The sequence below is a fragment of the Geotrypetes seraphini genome, chromosome 1 (assembly GCF_902459505.1).
Source record: "Geotrypetes seraphini chromosome 1, aGeoSer1.1, whole genome shotgun sequence".
Taxonomy (NCBI): Eukaryota; Metazoa; Chordata; class Amphibia; order Gymnophiona; family Dermophiidae; genus Geotrypetes; species Geotrypetes seraphini.
This window is the reverse complement of record NC_047084.1, coordinates 310548905-310570940: the sequence shown is the minus strand read 5'-3', so window position 1 is coordinate 310570940 and position 22036 is coordinate 310548905. Positions and strand designations below refer to the sequence as shown.

At 44.8% G+C, this 22036-nt stretch overlaps 1 protein-coding gene across 1 annotated transcript in view; it reads left to right on the top strand.

Moving 5' to 3' along the window:
* Positions 1–22036, top strand: part of CAMK2D (calcium/calmodulin dependent protein kinase II delta) — a 563004-nt gene that overhangs the window by 437627 nt on the left and 103341 nt on the right. The window contains 1 exon segment of the mRNA XM_033956020.1: positions 17765–17802. Within this exon segment, the coding sequence (XP_033811911.1) occupies positions 17765–17802 (38 nt within the window).

The window sequence follows — 22036 nt, the reverse complement described above, 5'->3', positions numbered from 1 at the left end:
TCCTGTAAGCAATCTCCCGACACCGGCACCTCTTCTCTCTGCCAGCCCTTCTTTCCAGCGCAGATCCTTCTCTCTCAGCACAAGACCCGTTTGAAGGGCCTTTTAACATGTGCGTGACGTCAACACGACGACGCCAGCACACTTGTGGGTGTCTCGAGCCGGGTACACTAGGTTTAGTGTGCCCCAGCTCGAGAAAGTTTGCGAGACACAGCCTTAGTCAGGTGATTAGGATATCCACCATGAATATGTCTGAGAGAGATTTCTTGCGCTGCCCCCATGTATGCCTATTTATTTTATGCATATTCCTGGTGGATATCTTGACAACCTGACTGGTGAGGTTGTCAGGACAAGTTTGTAAAATCCCAACTTGAAAAGAGTATTAGGCTTGTGCACAGAGAAAAAAAGCTTGATTCATTTTTTGAATTTTTGGCTTTTCCCCCACTTTGGGGGCTCTTCATTTGTTTGTGTTGATGAACATTTTTTAACTTGCCTTTGAACTTTTCAACGTGTGCAGATCCACTCTAATCACCATGCATGCAATAAATGGTTTAAGGTGTAATAATGAGCCAAATACAGATATACTACCAGTTTTCTAGCACGCCCGGTTCCAAATCTTTGCCAGAGTAATGGTTTTGCCAAACCCATGGTAGTCACCTTTAGAACATGCTCTAACCCCATACCTCTTTAAATCTTCACTGGCAGCGAATAGCTTTTGTAATGTGCTGTTCGTGCTGGCCTCGGATGTCCCTCTAATGTCACTTCCTGGTCATATCAGAGGGAGAGCCAAGGCCTGCAGATGCTGCTTGCCGCCGGACTAAAGGAGGTGCCAGACCATCCGTTGCTGGAAAATTGGTGGCGTACCTGTAAGTGCTAATAAACACATAATCCTAATGAATATAGGATATGGATAGAAGATGGGATTTGTTATACTTCTGTGGTTACAATGAAAGTTGTTTTACATAGAGGTACTTATTTTGTACCTGGGGCAGTGAATATAAAAAAATACAGTGAATGTACCTTAAAATTTCATCCAGTTCAACAATACATCATAACAGATGGTATGTAAAACATCACAGTGATAGTACCACACCTGAATCCAATCCACATCAGAATTTTGGTTGGTAATAGGAGAGCCTTTTGGAATTATAAGTATTGATATGAAACCAAAACAAGCAAATCACCACCAGAATTTATGAATGTGCTTAGTTAGATTAAGGACCCCATTTGGGGGGGAAATTTGATGCAAGGCGCCTAGCTTACCCTCCCCTCCCCTTTTACGAAGCCGTATTAGTCTGTTTTAGCGCCGGCTGCAGAGGTATTAGCTCTGATGCTCATAGAATTCCTATGAGTGTTGGATCTAATACCGTTGCTGCCGGCGATAAAAAAAAGCCTAACGTGGCTTTGTAAAAGGAGGGATTGATTAGTAATTTGGCTTAAATCAAAATCTTTACAAGCTCATAATTGAAAATAAATAAAATTTAATTGAGAGATAGGCGCCTATCATCTTAGGCATGATTCACAAAAGATAGGCACCTATCACATAATGCCTATCGGCATCTAACACCAAAGTAGGCATGTTTAGGGGTAGAGAAAGACTTAGGGCTCCTTTTACTAAGCTGCGCTAGCGGTTTTAGTGCGTGCTTAGCGTGCACTGCATTGCCGCGCGCGCTACACCAGTGTTTTTCAACCTTTTTACAACCGTGGACCGGCAAAAATAAAAGAATTATTTTGTGGACCAGCAAACTACTAGGACTAAAATTTAAAAACCCTGTTACCGCCCCATCTCCACGAGCTCGGTCCCCGCAAATCAATTGATCCTATCCACACAAGCCTCAATAATGATTTTATATTGAATGTATTTTATTAAAGTACTAGTCTTTAAGCCCGTTAGATTAACGGGTGCTAGAACATATGTGTGTGTGTCTGTCTTTTTTTCTCTCTCTTTCCTTAGCCGCTTTCTTTCTTTCTGCCTTTCTTTTTCCTTGGCTGTCCATCACCACCCCTTGCCTGCTCCCCCTGTCCATTTTCCCTTCCTTTTACCTCCACTGTGTCCACCACTACCCCTTCACTGCTCTCCTTATGCAGCAGCAGCCCTTCTCCCTTTGTTTTACCTCCCCCCCTGTCCAGCAGCACCTCTTTCCTTCTCCCCCTGTCCAACATTAGTCCTCCGTTATTTTTTCTTCACCTCCCATGTCCATCAGCATCTCTTTCCTTCTCCCCCTGTCCAGCAGTAGGCATCCCTTCCTTTTTTATCCTCCCTCCTCCTTCTTATCCCTATGATACTCTTACCTTGCTCTGCCCCTGATCAGAGGTTCCCGACAGCTGCCCAGTTGCACCCATTGGAAAAGTTCCCACTGCCGCATCCCGCACCCCTCCTGACGCGGCTCCCGCTGTCCTTTCTGTCTGTCTCTGTCCCTGGCCCCCTTTGCCTGTCTGTCTTTCTGTGTATCTCCCTGACCCTGGGTCTTTCTTCTTTCCTTTCTGTCTCCCTTCCTCCCTCTGTCTGTCTGTCCAAAGCAGCATTCCATCCCCCTCCCCCCACACCAGTTCCCTGTACACCTGCCCCTGTGTCTTTCTTATTTTCTTTGTGTTTCCCTTCCTCTCTCTGTCTGTCCAAAGCAGCATTCCATCCCCCTCCATTTCCCTCCCCCCACACCAGTTCCCTGAGCACCTGCCCCTGTGTATTTCTTATTTTCTTTGTGTTTCCCTTCCTCTCTCTGTCTGTCTGTCCGTCCAAAGCAGCATTCCCTTCCCCTCCATTTCCCTCCCCCCCCCCCAGTTCCCTGTGCAGCAGCATTAGCGTTTCCTCTACCCGCCCCTGTCCCTTCCCCTTCCCCTTCCCCTTCCCGCGGGCCGGACTACAAAGGTGGTGATTCCAGCAGCGCTTTTATCAGTCTCCACACGCTGCTTCGGGCCCTTCTGCCCTGATTTACTCTGGCACGTCCCTGATGACATCATCAGAGACGCGGCAGAGCAAATCAGGGCAGTAGAAGGGCCCGAAGCAGCGTGTGGAGACTGATGTACACGCTGCTTGAATCGCCATTCGGACCCGCGGGAAGAGAAGGGGGTGGGCGGCAAAGGAGAAACGGAGATCGGCGGCGGCGACAGGAGAAACGGATAACGTCGTCTGGCTGCGGTCCGGCTTGTGGAGGCGATCGGGTGGTGACGTATTCGCGCGCATGCGCACTCCTTCGGCCACAGACCTACAGCGCACGGAACACGAAAATAGGACTGCGCATGCGCGAGTTAGCCTTTTATTATATAGGATAAAAAGAAACAATATTCTGTACAATTGTCATTTTATAAATACAAATAATTCAGAGCAAGGATCAACAAAACCCCTGTCTCCCCTCCCCTTCACATATATCCCCTCTACTATAAAGAAAACTGAACAAGCCAAATTATTACAGAATGCTACACAGAAATATCATGCTAACAGAATACTGCAGTCACACATGACAGGAATAGTTTTTGGGGAGTGCAACTAGGGCAACTGCCCCCTGGTCAGAGAGCGCCCTAAGCCAGCTGGAAGCTAAAGAAGCACTGCCTGGGCTTTGCAGTCCCCAGTTATGTCTAACACCAGCTCTAGCAGAATATATATTTCAAATCTGATATATTCTAATCACAAAATAGAAATAAAATTATTTTTTTTTACCTTTTGTCATCTCTGGTTTCTGCTTTCATCTTCTTTTCACTCTCTTCCTTCCAGCGTCTGCCTTCTCTGTCTCTTCAATCCAGCATTTGCCCCTTCCATCCACTGTCTGTCCTCTCCCCCTTCCATATAGTATCTGTCTTCTTTCTATGCCCCTCTCCCCTTTACATTCAGCCTGCGCCCCCCTCTCTCCTTTATACATGATTCATTCCAGCTTCACTGCTCTCTTCATTTTTATCTCTCCTACACCAGATCTACCATCATTGTCCTTCTCTGCTTATTTTTCTGCTGACCCCTTCCCATCATCAATCTCTCTACTTTCTCATGCCTGTCTCTCCCCTTCCCCTCCTCCTTCCTTTTTTCCTTCTTCCTTCCCTCCTCCTCCTGTCCAGCAGCAACTCTCTTCCCTTCCTCCCCTCCCAGCAGTATCTCTCCTTCTCCTTCCCTCCAGGTCCAGTAGCAGCTGTCCCTTTTTTTACCTTGCCCAGCAGCTTCCCAGACTCCTTTCCCTCCTCCCCTCCCAGCAGCATCTCTCCTTCTCCTTACCTCCAGGTCCAGTAGCAGCTGTCCCTTTTTTTCCCTTGCCTAGCAGCTTCCCAGACTCCTTTCCCTCCTCCCCTCCCAGCAGCATCTCTCCTTCTCCCTGTTCAGGTCTAGTAGTAGCTGTCCCTTTTTTTTTTACCATGCACAGCAGCTTCCCAGCTCTAACAGTGGCTTTCTCCCCTCCCAGCAACTCTCCTTACTTGCCAGCACAGCGATTTAGGAAGGCAGCCTTGGGTCCTTAGTTGGGTCGCACCGCCTCTGAGGAAAGTGGAAGTTGCATCATCAGAGGCAGCTGCAACTCAGCAAAAGCCCCAAGGCTGCCTTCCTGAATTGCTGCGCTGGTAAGAAAGGAGAGCCGCTGGGAGGAGAGAAAGCACGCTCCCCATGACTACAGCTCGTCGATCTTGTTGGTCCTGTGCGGACCGGCAAGAAATTGGAGATATTGATCTCGCCGGTCCTGCGCAGACCGGCAGCAATTTTCTGTGGACCGGCACCAGTCCGCGGACCGGCGGTTGAAGAACAGTGCGCTAGACACTAACGCCAGCATTCAGCTGGCGTTAGTTCTTGGCACGTAGCGTGGGGTTAGCGCGTGCAGCATTGCCACGCGCATTAAAAACGCTAGCGCACCTTAGTAAAAGAGGGGGTTAGTCGCCACTAGGCACGATTCTCTAAAGGACTCAGGCACCTATAATGCAGGCCTTTAAAACTATGTTCTACATTACAGGCACCTAAATTTAAGCGCCTATCTTTTTTAGGTGCCAATTACAGAATCTGGCCCTTAGTAAACATTCTGTCCCAAGGGCACAAATGGGAGAAAATCTCTAGTACAAGGCCTTTAAGACAGACACCTTGCTTTCAGTTGGGCGCTATAAGAGTTGAGGGACAGAATGATAGATGAACTCGCTCAGATTACACAGGTTCTGTGGCACGAGAGAGTCCTGAAATCATACACCTGATCCCAGCGTCACAATTCAGTTACTCTAACCACCACATTCTTCTTTTCCTCTACTACTAACAAGTGTCCTGTCAAAAAGACAGAAAGTCTCAGCCGAGGCATGCTCATCATTTATATTCATGTTTCATATTCATGGTTGCATATACTTGTTGCCGGGGCTTTTATTTTCTGAGTTTGGCCCTGTTTTCTTAAGGGGCTGAAGGGGACCTTGCCATTCAGTGGACACACACACAACAAAAAAAATACTGTTAGCCTACGCTTGATATTGCATTTGAATTTGGCCTGAATTACTCATTTTGTATCACCGTGATGCATGCTGTTTTAATGTGTCATATCCATAACGATGTGGTTATAAAAGTGTTTTCAATTTGTTCCCTTTTCTTTCTCCCTATATATGGAATGTGTTTCTTGTGAGGTAAGGCCCATAGCAGCCGAAAGGAACGTTTCTGCATCCCCAAGCAATGGCTTGCCTGCTCTGATCCATTCTAACCTTTGCTTGCCGTTCTAACTTTACATCTCCCAAATCTGTTTCACCCTTTATTGCCAGCGGGGTGGCTTTGCGACGATTGCTTCTGAGCTACAGGAAATCAGATTGATAGGAGCCCAAATGTTCCGCTCTTAGTTTAATTAGCTCAATCCCATTACTCTGCTGCTGCATTCTCGGTTGGACTCTACTGTTTATGTGCATCCTTCAATGAAATCTCATAACGAATGACATTGGCACTTTGTTTGCTAAGGTGCAGTGATCTGAAGATCTTACCTTAGTGACTGCCTTTCCAGGGGTATCTCCTCACTATTAGTGAGGATCATTAAGATCAGTTGACACTAATTTCGTACTTACAAATAACCTCAAAGAGAGAAAAAAAAAATACACACACACACTACATGGAATGTATGTGAGAATGAAAACCCTGGTGTATAAAAGGTTATTTATCTATAAATCAATGCTTTTATTTTTCTCCCAAAGCTTACATATAAGTGACCATCTATGGGAAAAGGTGAATGAAGTCTCCAGAAGCAAAAAATGAGGTGTTTTTTTTTGTTTTAATCAATTCCGTTAGTGCAAACAAGTTATAATACAACAGTTCAAATGCCATCTTTTTATGTGAAAAAAAAAAAAAGTTACAGAAATTCAAACATGTGACTTTTGCAGACTGCTAGTGTGGACCATGATATGAAAAATCAGCCATTCTCAATATTTTGGATCTGCTCCTTTAGTCGCCTTTTCCCAGAGATAATCACATGTGCCCCAAAATGGATCTAGCCATTTGTATTTGAATCTACTACATATTAAAACAGAACATAAGTGTTACATTGCACCCAAATCTCTCACAGAAGCAAAACTCAGAGTGCACGACCCAGTGGTCATCCTGAAGCATCTGCTGCGTATACACAGAACTGAGGAATTTGGCCAAATACATAGATAAAGCTGCCATGGCAGACCTAGTCATCCCCAGTATTTATATAAAAGAGCTGCTTGTTCAGGGTTCCATGAGTAATCACTTTATTGCTATAGGGCCATATTCTATATATGGCACCCAAAAGATTGGCACTGACTAGCATGGAACTTAGTGCAATTCTATAAAAGGTACATACACCTTATAGAATTCTTCTAAGCACCAGTGCATGTCATAATTTTTAGGCACACCCATTTAGGCCAAGGAAAACTAGGCCTATGTACCTGCGCCTAAGTTGTACATAAATCGAGCATATTCTATAACAGTGCGAATAAATTTTAGGAATGCCCACGATCCACACATGTTCCTCCCCTGGCATACCCCTTTTCAGATTTGTGCAATAGAACTAGTGTGCAGCACTTTATAGAATACGCCTACCAAGTCGTATGTATAACTTCTAATTATCGTATATACTCAAATATAAACCGGGATTTTTGGGGCCAAAAAATTGGCTCAAAAATGGGGTCCCAGTTTATATTCGGGTCAATGCCCCTCTCCTAGAATTTTTTAAGGCCGCTGCCTCCAGGCTCTGCCCCCCTCCTCTTCCCCGCCGTATTATACCTCTGCCGATCCCTGGTGGAGGTGCAGCAGATCCTTTGCCGATCCCTGGTGGAGGTGCAGCGGGCAGCAGCAAGCTTTCCAAGCTCCTGCCCCGCTGCTAACCAGATGCGCGATCCAATTTCTTCATCTGAATGGCACGAGCAACAGCGCAATTTGGTACTGCTTCTCCACACTGAGCTGGCTCCTGCAAATTCTCGGGAGCCAATAAGGAAGCCGCTCAGCACTGAGAAGCAGCACCATATCACGCTGCTGCTCGTGCCAATCAGATGAAGAAATTGGATCGCGCAGAGGACCCATGCAGAAGACCCACTGCACCTCCACCAGGGATCGGCAGAGGTATGAAGATATGGCATGGAGGAGGGGACAGAGGGCAGAGCCTGGGAGGGATACTGCAGAACCTGACAGGAGAAGGAAGTGTGCTGGGTGCAGAGCCTGACAGGGGAAGGAAGGGTGCTGGGTGCAGAGGCTGACATGGAGGGGGCTGGATGCAGAGCCTGACAGGGCAGGACACTTGAATATTAAGCTGCCTGACATATATTCAAGTCAACCATTTTTCCTCCTTTTTGGGGGGAAAAGGGGAGTCTCGGCTTATATTTGGATCGGCTTATATTCGAGTATATGCGGTAGTACCAATTAGCATTGATTATGAGGTGTTAATTGTAAATTATCGGTGCCAATTAAGCTTGTTAAACAATTATGTTGTGCACATAAATTGTCTATGTGTAACGATTTATGTGCACAATGTAAGGCACCATATATAGAATTTAGGGGGGATAGTGCATTAAAAATTCACCCTCAAAGTGGAGCAGGGCTTTTAGGTCCCACTTTCAGTTATTTATTGATGAACATCTTTCATTGGTGTATATATCACTGTCAAGGGAGGTCACAAGCATGTGAGTATGAGTTTGCAGGTTTTGAGGGCCCATGAAGCACTGGTAAACCTACAGGGCTGGAAGTTGAGCTCTTCCTTCCTGATGAAGCCTGTGTAATTTAAAACATTATTTAATTTTTTTCAATATGAATGACATTCCACCAACCCAGAAAATATTTTTTCCGACCAAAATGCACAGTCCATAAAGTACAGCAGTCAGTGGTGTAGTAAGGGGGGGGAAGCGGATCACCCCGTGTGCCATCTTGGTTGGGGTGCCGGCATCTCTCTGTGCCCTCCTCTAATGCCACACTCGCACCCTCCCTTCCCCGCTTCTCTTTAAAATCTTTGCTAGCACGAGCAGCTATTCTAGCCTGCTGCTTGCGCCAGTCTGGCTCCCTCTAAAATCACTTCCGGGTCACTGGGCCAGGAAGTGACATCAGAGGGAAAGACAGCAGCACAAGGAGCAGGTCAGAGAAGCTGCTCGAGTTGGTGAAGATTTTAAAGGGTACGGAGGGCGGGGAAGGGAGGACGTAAGTGTGGCATGGAAGACAAAATGAGCTGGAGGGATTGGCGTGGGGGGGGGGCTCCACCGCCCCGGGTGCTTCCCAGCCTTGCTATTCCACTGACAACAATTAACACAAATATAATCTAAATTAGTTAAGGAACATCAAAGTTAAGAATAAGCATATAGAGGGTAATTTTATTAGCAGGCCTTAGTTAAATAATCTTTTAAGGTTCCTAAGTTGAGCCTATTTTACAAACAAGTAGGCACCTACTTCTTATGGGTGTATAGATAGATAGATAGATACCCATCAGTAGTAGGCACCTACCCATCAGTCAAGGAAGCATTTGTTGTCTTAGTTAATCTGTCGAACAAACAGTCCTTAAAGACTTAACCAGGTCCATCAACATAAAGTGGACTTTAATTGAGACAATAAACCTTGAGGTTTACTAGCTCCCATTTTGGAGAAGCTGCTTGATTAAAGATCTCTACTTGGACAATAACTTCTGGAAGCTTCACCATAGGGTTCTGCATCTATTCCAGCCTTGGCTGCAGAACTTACAAATAAATCCATCCCCCTCTGCTAGGTCATCTCTCTGGACACTCCCCTCTAAGCTCAGTTTGTTTCTGCAACTTCTAGTTTATTCTGCTCGTCATTTTATTTCTCAAATCCTAGTCTTTCATTTTGTTCTGTGCCGCAGATTCACTCTGGGGGAGTGATCCTTTGGCGGGAGATCGTAGACTTTTCCATAAAGATTGTCTGCTTCTGGGGGTGCCCTGTTAGCAGAACCTGCAGTAAGCCCTCCAGACAGCTTGCAGATCAGATCGAGTCTCCAGATTGGGAGCCATCTCTCCCTGGGTTCGTCCGCTGAGGGGTAGAGCACAGTCTGCTGCCAGGATCGGGACCAGACTATGTATCTTCCCTAAATCCCATGATGGGTCCTGGTAGTCGTGATCTGAGGTGGCAGGGGAAGGTGAGGCAGTCAGACCTGAAAATCCAGTTTTATCACTTTCTGTGATACTGATCTCCCTTGCTTGCACTGTGTATTGCTGGCTGCCATAGAAATGCATTGTAGCACATGTCTGTATGCCTCTAGTTTGGCGATTTTGGGGGATGCTGAAATCGGGATTTGGGGTGGTTTCCCTGCATGCCCTGTTCCCCCCACCTGTAAAATCCTAAAATCGCCATTGTTTTGTGGTTCCCTGTGTTTTTCCTGGGCCATTTTAAGGCAAAATCGGTACCCACAGCAGCCATCTTGGATTTTCTTTAAAGTTTTCAAAAGTGTATTTTTTTGACTTAGAAGCTTGGTTTTTGCTCCTAACTTCACATATGGCCTCCTCAGGACAGGATGGCATGAATTCGTGCCATAAATGCGGTGGATTGCTGACGGATTTACAGCCATGTATCACGTGCACCGCGGCCCACGAGGAGTTTGAATCGTGTGTGGGTCCCACAATTCCCCCCTCCGGAGAGGCTCTACCTTCCTCTGATTTCACTGGAGATGTGATTGAAGTGTCCAGGACACCTGATTTAGGCGCAAAGGGCGTTTCCGTGAAATGCAAGTGCAGTTCCGGGGAAAAGTCTCATAAATCTTCTAAGCATTCCAAGTCTGAGTCCCGCAGAGCGGCTCTTGCTGCCAGTGATATTTTTTTTTCCTGTGGAATTTGTGAATCTGATGTATCAGGCTTTTATGAAAAAAAGGGCTATGCTTGTTTCTCCCCCTCCGACACCTGTGCAGCAGTATGCTCTGCCTTTGGAGTCTAGCATGTCTATTTGTGCCTTTGCTGGGGCACCAGAAAGCCGGTGGCGGGTGTCCACCAGTGCTTCTGTTTCTGTGCCTTTGCTGTCGCAGGTTTCCTTGGCAGTCTCCACATAAACGGTAGACCAGGCATGGTCCCTACTGAAAAATACTATCACAGAAGCACAAAATCTCCACATTCCGAGGATTTCCAAAGAAAGAAGAACAAAAGGTAAGGGAGAACCGGCATGGCTTACCAGACAGGTGAGGGAAGCCATAAAAGAAAAGAAGGACTCTTTCAAAAAATGGAAACAATTTAAAAAAAAATAAAAAACACCTATCCTACCGTTTTTTCCCTACTAGATTTTCGTTTTCTTCTCTCTTGAGAAACTGCAATTTGTAACTTTTACCCACCTTTGTTCCTTCCTTATGTACCTCAGTTCGTCTGTACTGTCTGTTAGTGATTTCTTCTCCCCCTTCTTATGGTTGTATATAACATATTTTTAATTGTTACTCGCTTAGTACGTAATAATCGATTTATCAAATTTAATAAAACTTGAAACTTAAAACAACCGAAGCATGGAAAAAAACATAAAGATGATCAGAAGAAATGTCACAAGGCGGTGAGGGATGCCAAAAAGGACTATGAGGAAAAAATAGCGCAAGAGGCCAAAAACTTCAAGCCCTTCTTTAGATACGTGAAAGGGAAAAAACCCGCAAAAGAGGCGGTGGGACCCCTGGACGACCAGGGAAGAAAAGGGTACATCAAGGAAGATAAACAAATTGCAGACAAACTAAATTCCTTCTTTGCGTCCGTCTTTATGGAGGAGGATACCGCAAAAATACCAGAAGCAGTGAAAGTGTTTAGTGGAGTAATAGAAGACAGCCTCACCACAGTTGAAATGGAGTTGGACCAGATATACTACCAGATAGACAAACTTAAAAGTGAAAAATCCACTGGACCAGATGGAATTCACCCGAGAGTCTTAAAGGAATTGAAGGTTGAAATCGGAGAGTTATTGCAAAAACTTGCTAATCTGACAATCAGAACTGGACAGATACCAGACGACTGGAAGATAGCGAACGTCACTTCCAATTTTCAAAAAAGGATCGAGAGGAGAACCGGGCAACTACAGACCTGTGAGCCTTACGCCTGTCCCTGGAAAGATGGTTGAAGCACTGATCAAGGATAGCATAGTCCGGCACTTAGATACACACGACTTGATGAAACCCAGTCAACATGGGTTCAGGAAAGGGAAATCATGTTTAACGAATTTACTTCAATTTTATGAGACCGTGAACAAGCAAATTGATAGTGGAATGCCGGTGGACATAATATATTTGGACTTCCAGAAAGCGTTCGACAAAGTTCCACATGAAAGACTTCTCAGGAAACTACAAAGCCATGGAATTGAGGGAGATATACAAAGGTGGATAGGCAAATGGCTGGAAAACAGAAAGCAGAGAGTGGGCATAAATGGGAAGTACTCAGACTGGGAGGAAGTGACTAGTGGTGTGCCCCAGGGCTCAGTACTTGGGCCGATCCTATTTAATATTTATATCAATGACCTGGAAGAGGGAATATCCAGTGAGATCATTAAGTTTGCAGACGACACAAAGCTATGCCGGGCAATCAGAACGCAGGAGGATAGCGAGGAAGTCCAGAGTGACTTGTATCAGTTAGAGAAATGGGCAGAGCAATGGCAGATGAAGTTCAACGTGGAGAAATGCAAAGTAATGCATTTAGGTAATAAGAATAAGGAACACGAGTATAGAATGTCAGGCGCAACTCTGGGTAAGAGCGAACAAGAAAAGGACCTGGGTGTACTGATAGATAGGACCCTGAAGCCATCGGCACAATGCGCGGCAGCGGCAAAGAAAGCAAACAGAATGTTAGGCATGATAAAGAAAGGAATCACGAGTAGATTGAAGAAAGTCATAATGCCGCTTTATAGAGCAATGGTCAGACCACACTTGGAATACTGTGTCCAACATTGGTCTCCCAACCTAAAGAAGGATATAAAACTGCTGGAGAGGGTGCAGAGACGAGCAATGAAGCTAATAAGAGGTATGGAGAACTTGGAATATGAGGAACGACTCAAGAAACTGGGACTGTTCTCCCTTGAGAAGAGGAGGCTGTGAGGAGACATGATCGAGATGTTCAAAATACTGAAAGGCATCGATAAAATAGAGCAGGAAAATAAATTATTTACATTGTCCAACGTGACACGGACAAGAGGACATGGTTTGAAGCTAAGGGGGGACAAGTCCAGGACAAATGTCAGGAAGTTCTGCTTCATGCAGCGAGTGGTGGACGCCTGGAAGCTCTCCCAAAGGAGGTTATTAAGGAATCCACTGTGCTAGGATTCAAAGGCAAATTAGATGCACATCTCCTTACGAGAGGCATAGAGGGTTATGGGTGACTAAAACTACATCAGGTGTATACCTGACAGGGCCTCCGCGTGTGCGGATCGCCGGACTCGATGGACCATGGGTCTGATCCGGAGATGGCAGTTCTTATGTTCTTATGTTATGTTCTTATGTGGCGAACTTAGCAGAACTCGGGGATACCCAGAACAGTGGGTCCCGAGACCTGGGAGATGACCAAGCTGTGCACAGGCTCTTCAAGTCTAGCCGCCTGCCCAACCTTATTTCAGAGTCATTGCAAACAATGGAACTTGATTCAGACCAAGCAGTGCAGGCAGAATGTTCTTAGAGCTCATGCAGTCATGAGCTCTAAGCCCCCGCTATCTGCTGCATTTCCAGACAATGCGGATTTGGCAGAAATGCTCTTAGAGATCTGGGATTCCCCAGAGGGTCCCCTGAAGTGTGCTAGGGCCATGGCAAAGTTATATCCCAAGGCATCGGAGCTCACCAAGTACTTAGTCCTGCAGAAGGTAGATTCGGCTGTGGCTCAGGTCATTAAGCATACCTCTTTACCCTCAGATGGAGGGGTTGTCCTGAAGAATGTTCAGGACAGAAAAGTGGATTTTGTTCTTAATCGTCTTATTGATTCTGCTGCGGCGGAAGTGCGAGCTGTGACAGCCACTTCCTTTGTGGTACAGGCATGTCACACCAAACTCCGCCAGGATCCCAAGGAAGTTGTCCTTTGTGACCTTGACTTCCTGGTTTCCGGGGTGAATTATGTGGCAGATGCAGTGTATGACATCTTGAAAATTTTTGCTAAGCTGGGAGCTTATTCTGTATCTACCCGGTGAATGCTATGGATTTGCCAATGGTCGGGTGATTCCTCATCTAAGGCTATGCTAAGCAGGTTACCTTTTAAAAGTTTGCTTTTGTTTTGCCAGGGTCTGGATGACCTTATGGCTAGTGTTCAGGACCATAAGCCTAAAGTGATCCCTGGCTCTAAGCCTCGCCCAGCCAGGGTACAGGATGGCTGAATTTTCGTCCCTACTGGCGCACTTCACAGTTTGCCATGTCCCCGGCGATGGGACAGCGATATGGAGATCCCTCCAGACCTCGGTTTGGTAGTGCAGTGCACCAACAGTTTTCCAACTTCCATCCTTCTGCCCCTCCCTAGAGAAAATTAGGATGCCAGGTCTCTTGCGGTTGGACAGCTTTCGGCCTTCCTTCTGGAATGGAAGAAGATAACTTCTGACCAGTGGGTCCTTGAGGTGCTCCAGGAGGGTCTTTGACTGTAGTTTTTCAGACCTTTGCCGGACTTCTTCTTGTCTTCTCCTGTGGGAAACCCGGACAGTGCCAGCAAGGTGTGCATAACAGTGTGCCGGTTGCTGGATATGGTGGCCATAGAGCCCATTCCAAGTAGAGACTTGGGCTCCGAGAGATACTCAATATACTTCATCATGCCAAAGAAAGAATGAAGATTGTAGGTCTATTCTGCACCTGAAGGCAGTAAATGCCTTCTTGTGGGTTCCGCGTTTCCAGATGGAAACTGCGTTCCATTGTGGCAGCGGTGGCACCAGGGGAGTTTTTGGCTTCCTTGGATCTCAAGGAGGTGTACCTCCACATCCCGAATTTTCCGGACCACAGGAGGTTCCTGAGATTTCACATTCTAGAGAGGAACTTCCAATTTGCGGCACTGCCCTTCGGACTGGCATCGGCACCCATATCCTTCACCAAAGTCATGGTGGTGGTTGCTGCCCATCTGTGCTCCCTGGGGGTGCTAGTTCATCCGTACCTAGATGATTAGTTGATCAGAGCTCCCTTGCCGGAGGAATGCTGCAAGGCAGTTCTCCAGGCGGTGCAGTTACTGGAAAGTCTCATCTGGGTGATCAATCTCAAGAAGAGTCATCTCGAGCCGACGCAGGACTTAGAGTACCTGGGAGTCCAGTTCCACATGGGCAGGAACCGGGTGTTCCTGCTGAAACCCAGGAGGCTCAAGCTTCGGAGTGCCATTCAGGTCATGTTAGCAGTTTCAACCCCAATGGCCTGGCAGTATATGCAGGTCTTGGGTCTCATGGTGGCGACCATAGATGGGATTCCATGGGCAAGAGCTCATCTCCATCCTCTCCAATTGTCTCTTATGACTCGGTGGGATCCTCAGCGGGATGCGCTGGGAGTGAAGTTGCCTTGGTTGGCGGCGGCGCGCAGAAGTATGCTGTGGTGGTTGAACCCAGTTACTCTGAACAGAGGCCTCCCTCTGCGAGTCTGGGATTTGGTGACCCTGACAATGGACATGAGTCTGTCCGGTTGGGGAGCAGTTTGCAGGTCTGTGCTGATTCAGGACTGGTTGATTAATCGACGGGAGCTGCGCACGATCCGTCTGGCGCTGCTGAGATTTTGAGGGTGTCTCCACCGAAAGGCCGTCTGTGTGTTCTCGGACAATGCGACGGCTGTTGTCTATGTCAATTGTCAGGAAGGCACGAAGAGTCCCCTGCTGAGCCTGGAGGCTCAGATGCTCTTTGCCTGGGCAGTGAAGCATCTGATGGCCTTGTCCGTGGCTCATGTGGCCAGAGAGAACAATGTGCAGGCAGACTTCCTAAGTTGTCAGATTCTGGACCAGGGCGAATGGTCCCAGTCCAGGCTAGCATTCAAAGCCATAGTTTGCCGGTGGAGTCATCCCACCTTCGATCTGATGGCATCCTCGGGGAACCGGAAGGTGGACAGGTTCTTCAGCTGCCGACAAGAGGTAAGCAGCGAAGGGCTCGATGTTCTGGTTCAACCGTGGCCCGAAGAGGAATTTCTATATGTCTTTCCTCCGTGGCCTATGATAGGGCACGTTCTGCGCTGGGTGTCATCTCACATAGGTCCGGTAATCCTAGTGGCCCTGGACTGGCCCAGACGTCCTTGGTACGCAGATCTAGTGCAGTTGAGTTTGGAGAGGGGTCTGCATCTTCCTTGCCATCGGAGGTTGCTGTGGTGGTTGAACCCGATTACTCTGAACAGAGGCCTCCCTCTGCGAGTCTGGGAGCGGGTGACCCTGACAATGGATTTGAGTCTCTCCGATTGCAGAGCAGTTTTCGGGTCTGTGCCAGTGCAGGGCCGGTGGTCTGTGCTGGTTGATGGTTGATGGTTGATCAGCTGCGCGTGATCCATCTGGCGCTGCTGAGATTTTGAGGGTGAATATGAACCTGGTACTCCACTCGCTGGCTCGTCCACCCTATGAATCCCTGGATGGGATTTATCTGGATGATCTTACCATCAAGACCGTTTTCCTCATTGCGGTCACTTCTGCCCGGAGAGTGTCAGAGCTTCAGGCTTTGTCATGCAGAGATCCTTTTCAAAACATCACAGAGTCTGTGTTATTTTGAGAATCGTGCCTTCTTTTCTTCCGAAAGTGGTTTCCACTTTCCACGTCAACCAGGATGTTCGGCTTCCCGCCTTTGTTCAGTCAGGCTCCAAGTCTAAGGACCTTGTTTAGCGGGCTCTGGATGTGCAACGTCTCCTTTTGAGATACCTGGAGGCCACAAATGACTTTTGTCTTTCAGACCATCTGTTTGTTTTGGCAGGCCTAACGTGTCGGGGTCGGCCTGCTTCCAAGGCTGCCATCTCTGTTGCTTATGTGTTGGCGGGGAAGAAGCCTCCCCTTGGGGTGAAGACTCACTCTACCCTCTGGTAGAGTGAGTCTTCCTCATGGGCTAAATCCCGTGAGATTTGTAGGGTGGCCACTTGAGCCTCTCTTCATACCATTACCAAGTTTTACCGACTTGATGTGGCGGCCAAGCATGATGAAGCTTTTGGGGCTTCAATCCTGGCAGCGGGCGCATCAGGCCCCCCCCTGATATGTTGGGACTGCTTTGATACGTCCCTATGGTGAAGCTTCCAGTGATTATTGTTCAAGAAAGAAAGATTAGGTTACTCACCTCTGTTAATCTTTTTTCTTATAAATAGCCTCTGGAAGCTTAACACCCGCCCATCTATTCTGTCCAATTTGCAGGTCGCCTGCCAGTAACTGGTAAGCTGGATTTCTGTCTTTGAGCAGCCTCCCTGAGAATTCCATGTGTGTCCTTTTATGCAAGGTTAAGGGTTTAGAGGGTGGTGCCCCTTATGATCTTGAGGCTGTGTCTCCTTTAGCAGAAGGTTACTCAGTTTTGCAGTTTCTAAATGTTCAAATTTCTTGTTATGCTAAATTTGGCCTTTTTGGCGTTCGTTAATTATGTGTTTGGTTATCATGAGCAGAATTGATTTGTAGCGGAGAGTCCCCACACCCACCACTCTCTTTTCTTGTGTTTCCTGTTTGTACTAGATCCTCCTGGCTTTGCTAACTACTGAGCTTAGAGGGGAGTATCCAGAGACATGACCTAGCAGGGGGGATGGATTTATTTGTAAGTTCTGCAGCCAAGGCTGGAATAGATGCATTGCAGAACCCTATGGTGAAGCTTCCAGAGGCTATTTACAAGAAAAAAGATTAACAGAGGTGAGTAACCTAATCTTTCTATATGCCTGAGCAAGGAATCATGAATGATGATAGTCTTCTGAGTCAAAAAATTTGGTCAAAACAGTGATATAGGACTGAGGACCAAGAGAATTGAGAAATCCAGTGAATTTAGGGCTTAATACAATGATTTCTGTCAGTTTTGAAGTAATAAAGTGAATATATTTGGAACTATGGATCAAGCTGCTTTCTACCTTTTTATGGTTTTTGCAGTAATCACCGAAAACTCATGGGATGGAAACTAATGCCATGCAATGTGACACTCTTGTTAAAATGACATGGGGTATTTTTATTGTTATTGATGTCATACTGATTTTAATAGTCTCTTAGCTATTAAAATTTGCAGTGTGCAACATTTCGATGGAATATACCCATGCTACCCCAATCCTGCTTGGCTAATAAAAAATCATAATAAAATTCAGTAGCAGAGTAAAGAATACGCTGGTAGATTATGCTGTACGTAAGGTGCTTAAGTAGAATCAAGCAACTATGGTCCTGATTCACTGTGGATGCAGAGTGGGAGGACAGCCTTCATAGCTCCATCCCCAAGTGAATCATTAAAAGTTCTCGTGTTGAATTCTCAAGGCAGTATGTCACCACTGACATTCAGTTTGCTGTCCATTTGCAGCAGCAAGGAGTCTACTGAAGAAACCTGATGGCGTGAAGGTAGGTTTGGCTGGTACACAAAAGCCACATTTCTTCTACTCTCCTTTTTTAAATCTATTTCAAGGAACTTTCTGGAGCTCACTTTCTTAAAGAAACACTGTTATGCACATTTATTTCTAATTCAAATATTTCAGAAAATACTGCACAAAAATACATACTGAAGGAAACAACAAAGATAATTGGGATGCTTCTTTTATATGTTGTGCTATATTAACTGAACAGATGTTTACAGGTGTGACAGTTTATTATTTTAGACAGAAAGCAGTGCATTCTCAACCAAATGTGAAAACACACACCAAACAGAATAGTGGGAATGTACTTAACATATTAGATAATCCAAATTATGGTGCTGTATGATTTTTCTTTCTGATTTCAGAAAATTTGTCAGGACAAATTATCATAGTATCATAATTTTATCTCTATTCCTGTAATTAGCACCTTCCTCTGTAACTCTCCTGGTAATGTCCAGCTTACCTCATTTGTAATCCACCTAGAACTGCAAGGTTAAGGCAGAAAATAAGTCAGTAATGTAATGTAATTCCTTAGCCATGTATCATTTCCAACTGGCAAGACCATTAACTTAGAAGGAGCAATGAAGGACATTAAATATTTTTTTAAAAAAATATTTCTAAAATATACAATTTCTATACAACGGGACATTTTAATGTGTAAAGCCAAAGTAGTATTCTGGTTATTGTAGAGGTTAAAATGAAAAGCTTGTCAGGAGGAATCAGCATATAACCAGCACAAAGAAGCTTCATATGGTTAGTAGGTAAATGTTCCAACGCTCATAGGAATTCTGTGAGTGATGGAGCATTTACCTCACAGGTCCATGCTAAAAAAAACTCTAGCGCCATTTAGTAAAAAGAACCCTATGTAACTTGTGTTGAGTTTAGATTTGGAAGCAGCGATTAATAGTTCTAAAATCTACAACAAAATGTCATTTCCCCCAGCTCCTAGTACAAGTGTTTATATTTCACCCATGACAAGAAGATGCTGGGTTTTCTTCCCAGTTAGATGCCTAACCTTGAAAATTGAAAGTTCTTTGCATATTTGACTTTTCTCACACAGGTATTTCATGTATAGCTCCAGTTGTAATATTGTCATTTTTATTTATTGTTTAACCCAAGGACTTTATGGAATTACTGACTGCACCACTGTGCTGTCATCAAGACAATAAAAAACTGATAATGCTATTGCATTTCTGGGTGTGGCTCTTTTCATTCAGAGCACCTAAGCTCAAGTAATTTACCTCCCCCCCCCCCTTTTTAATGAAGCTGCATTAGAGAGGAATCAAATGAAGATTTTTATTATTCACTTAGGTGGGGCAGATGCTTGGGGGAGGGGGTTGGGTGACATACATAGGACTAGATATACTAAATAATTTTTTTATCATTTTTTTGTCTCTGGGGAAAGCGTTTTGTACAAGAGACCCATAAAGTGGAAATTCATTAGATTTGGGGCTATTTTCCCTGTGATTTGTTGCATGCTCAACACTAATGTACTGTATAGGATATATGCTAGACTAACAATGATTCTTTAGCGTGTTATCGCATAAGCTTTGAAACAGATACCCAGGGATGACCATGTGTTATGCTTTCCACAGGCCATTTTGGACTGGTTTCTTTGGAGTGCTATGCTTTGTTCTAGATGTAACAATGATGTCTTTCAGAGGTTAACTGTTTTTTTACCATTCCTGGGGCATGAGGGAATGTGTTTGATCATCAGAATGTCTCACGGAGCTATGTAACATTTTGTCATCTACAGCATTTTCTCCTGAAGAAGTTTCCTGTGTGGAGGTGTCTATTTTCATGACTCTTGTGTTTCAGAACCTTTGATTCCTTTTCCCCCTCGTACAGTTTAGGCCACCCTTTTGAAGACAATGCCATGTGCTCTGTGCCATGCAATTTTAAATCCAACCAGTTGTGCTTTCTTCTTTTCCTTTCTATCTGACTGGGCAATTCAGAAAAGGAAGTCCAGTTCGAGTTCAGTCCAGATGATGGTGAGGATCTTTATCTGACCAGATTTATTTTCCTCCTGTGAAAATGTCACACTTCACAGTTGGTTGAGATTGAGATCTGGTTGCATAACTTGAGAAGCTACAGAACTTGAACTTAAGCTTGAACCTGTAGGCAAAAGCTGTCTCTCGTCTTCAGCCTCTCATTGACTAAAACTGACAAGTTTGGTTTTCAGTATGCAAAGGTACTTAGACCAAAAGAAGGTGATACCAACAAATTGTACTAATAGGGGATAGTTCTATAACTGAGTCCATGGCATAGTCCGTCTTGCTCCCTCCTTTATTATTTTTTAAGTTCAAAGATTTTATTGAGTTTTAATATACAATAAGTACAGAAAAAGAAAAATGTTAACGAGGCAAGATACAGACACATTGTATGTATAATATAAAATTAGGGTTCCATACAATATTTTCTATGTAATACAACAATCTGGTCCAGGGTTCGGCACAAGCCAGGATCATCTGATAAGCAGGAAACACACCGTCTACCAGGAAATCAAATTGCATGACCTCACTTCCTCTCCATAAACCTTATATCTCTGTTAAAACAACTCCTGTTCACTAACTAAATTATTCTGATATTTATTAATAAATTAAGTATTGGTAAGTTGTAAAAGTACTGTAATGAAACAAACTGTTGGAGATAAGATTAAAATTGAATTGATTCAGATAATCAGTGGCGTACCTAGGGTATGTGGCACCCGGGGCCCATAATTTTTTGACACCCCCCCCATGTAAAAAATATTTTTTGTAATAACCATGAAACTGAATAAATGGTCATAATAGAAACAGGCAGTGAAAATTTTCTTTTATTGAACCTCATATATGTAACCATTATACCAAACATACCATAACATAACATAAATTATGTCTGAATTGTCATGACATCAGAAGTACATATGGAGTAGTTGCAGGTGATGCTTGGGACAGTTCGGTTTTATGTGTTGTTTGAATAGAAGGGTTTTTATTTATTTTTTGAAGGTTTTGAAGTTTGTGGTCAAGGTCAATAGGTTGTAGAGTTGGGGGTCGAGTGTTGCAGCTCGAATGGCTAGGAGGTTGTCGAACTGTTTTTTTCTTTTGACGTTTTTGGTTGGAGGGTGTGTGAATGTTGCGTGAGTTCTCCTATATCTGGTTGAGGTGGATTGAATTATTTAGCTGAAGAAATTAATTACCCCCCATTCCACACACATTAATTCTCTTCCATTTTTGTTCCCATTATAAAAAACACTGATAAGTTCCCAGAAAAAAAATACATTAAAATAAGAAGTGAAAACAAAGGCCCCTACAGATGAGAACATAACATAAGAATAGCCTAACTGGGTCAGACCAATGGTCCATCATGCCCAGTAACCCATTCTCATGGAAGCCAATCCAGGTCACTAGTACCTGGTCAAAACCCAAAGAGTAGCAACATTCCATGTTACCGATACAGGGTAAGCAGATGTTTCCCCCATGTCTTAATAACAGACTATGGACTTTTCCTCCAGGAATTTGTCCAAACCTTTCTTAAAACCAGCTACGCTATCTGCTTTTACCATAACTTCTGGCCACTTCATTTTTAAGCCGAGATCTTTCCTTCCAAACAGAGACTTTGCTAGATGTCAAATACAGCATAAGGTAACTTCACACGGACTTAGCTGTGCAGGAAATGTGAATCTCCTCATACACCCACCATATAGTGCAAAAATGTGCAAAGGTCTGGTTTTTTCTTTCAATCACTACATAGACTAATGCCACACAAGCAGCGCTGTTACAAACATATTCTGTAGGTCAGTGCTAAGGTTAACAAAGTTTCCTTCCTTGGACCAGAAGGAGATACTGACAAACCACTGGAAGAGATCCCAAAACAACTACCCAGGAACAACACCCAAAGACCCACTCAGTGTGTGAACCAGTTGAGTGGAGTGGACTAACTGGGGGGTGGAAATGGGCCCGGAGTTTGCTCAGCAGAATTTCCCAGATCACCTCTTCCTCTCAACACATTGACACGCTGCCACCACCACCACTAGGAACACCTCACCAGGTAGGCCAGCAATGCTATAAACTTTATTAAACACATTATTATATTTTCTTATAAAGCACATATTTTAACTGAACTCTTAACATCCTCAGCCTTTCCATTCACAAAAATAGAAGGAAGAAAAGTTCCCATTTCCTGCTGTCTCATGTCCCTGGCCTATACAATATTTTTCTTCTGCAGACCCTTCAAAAATCTGA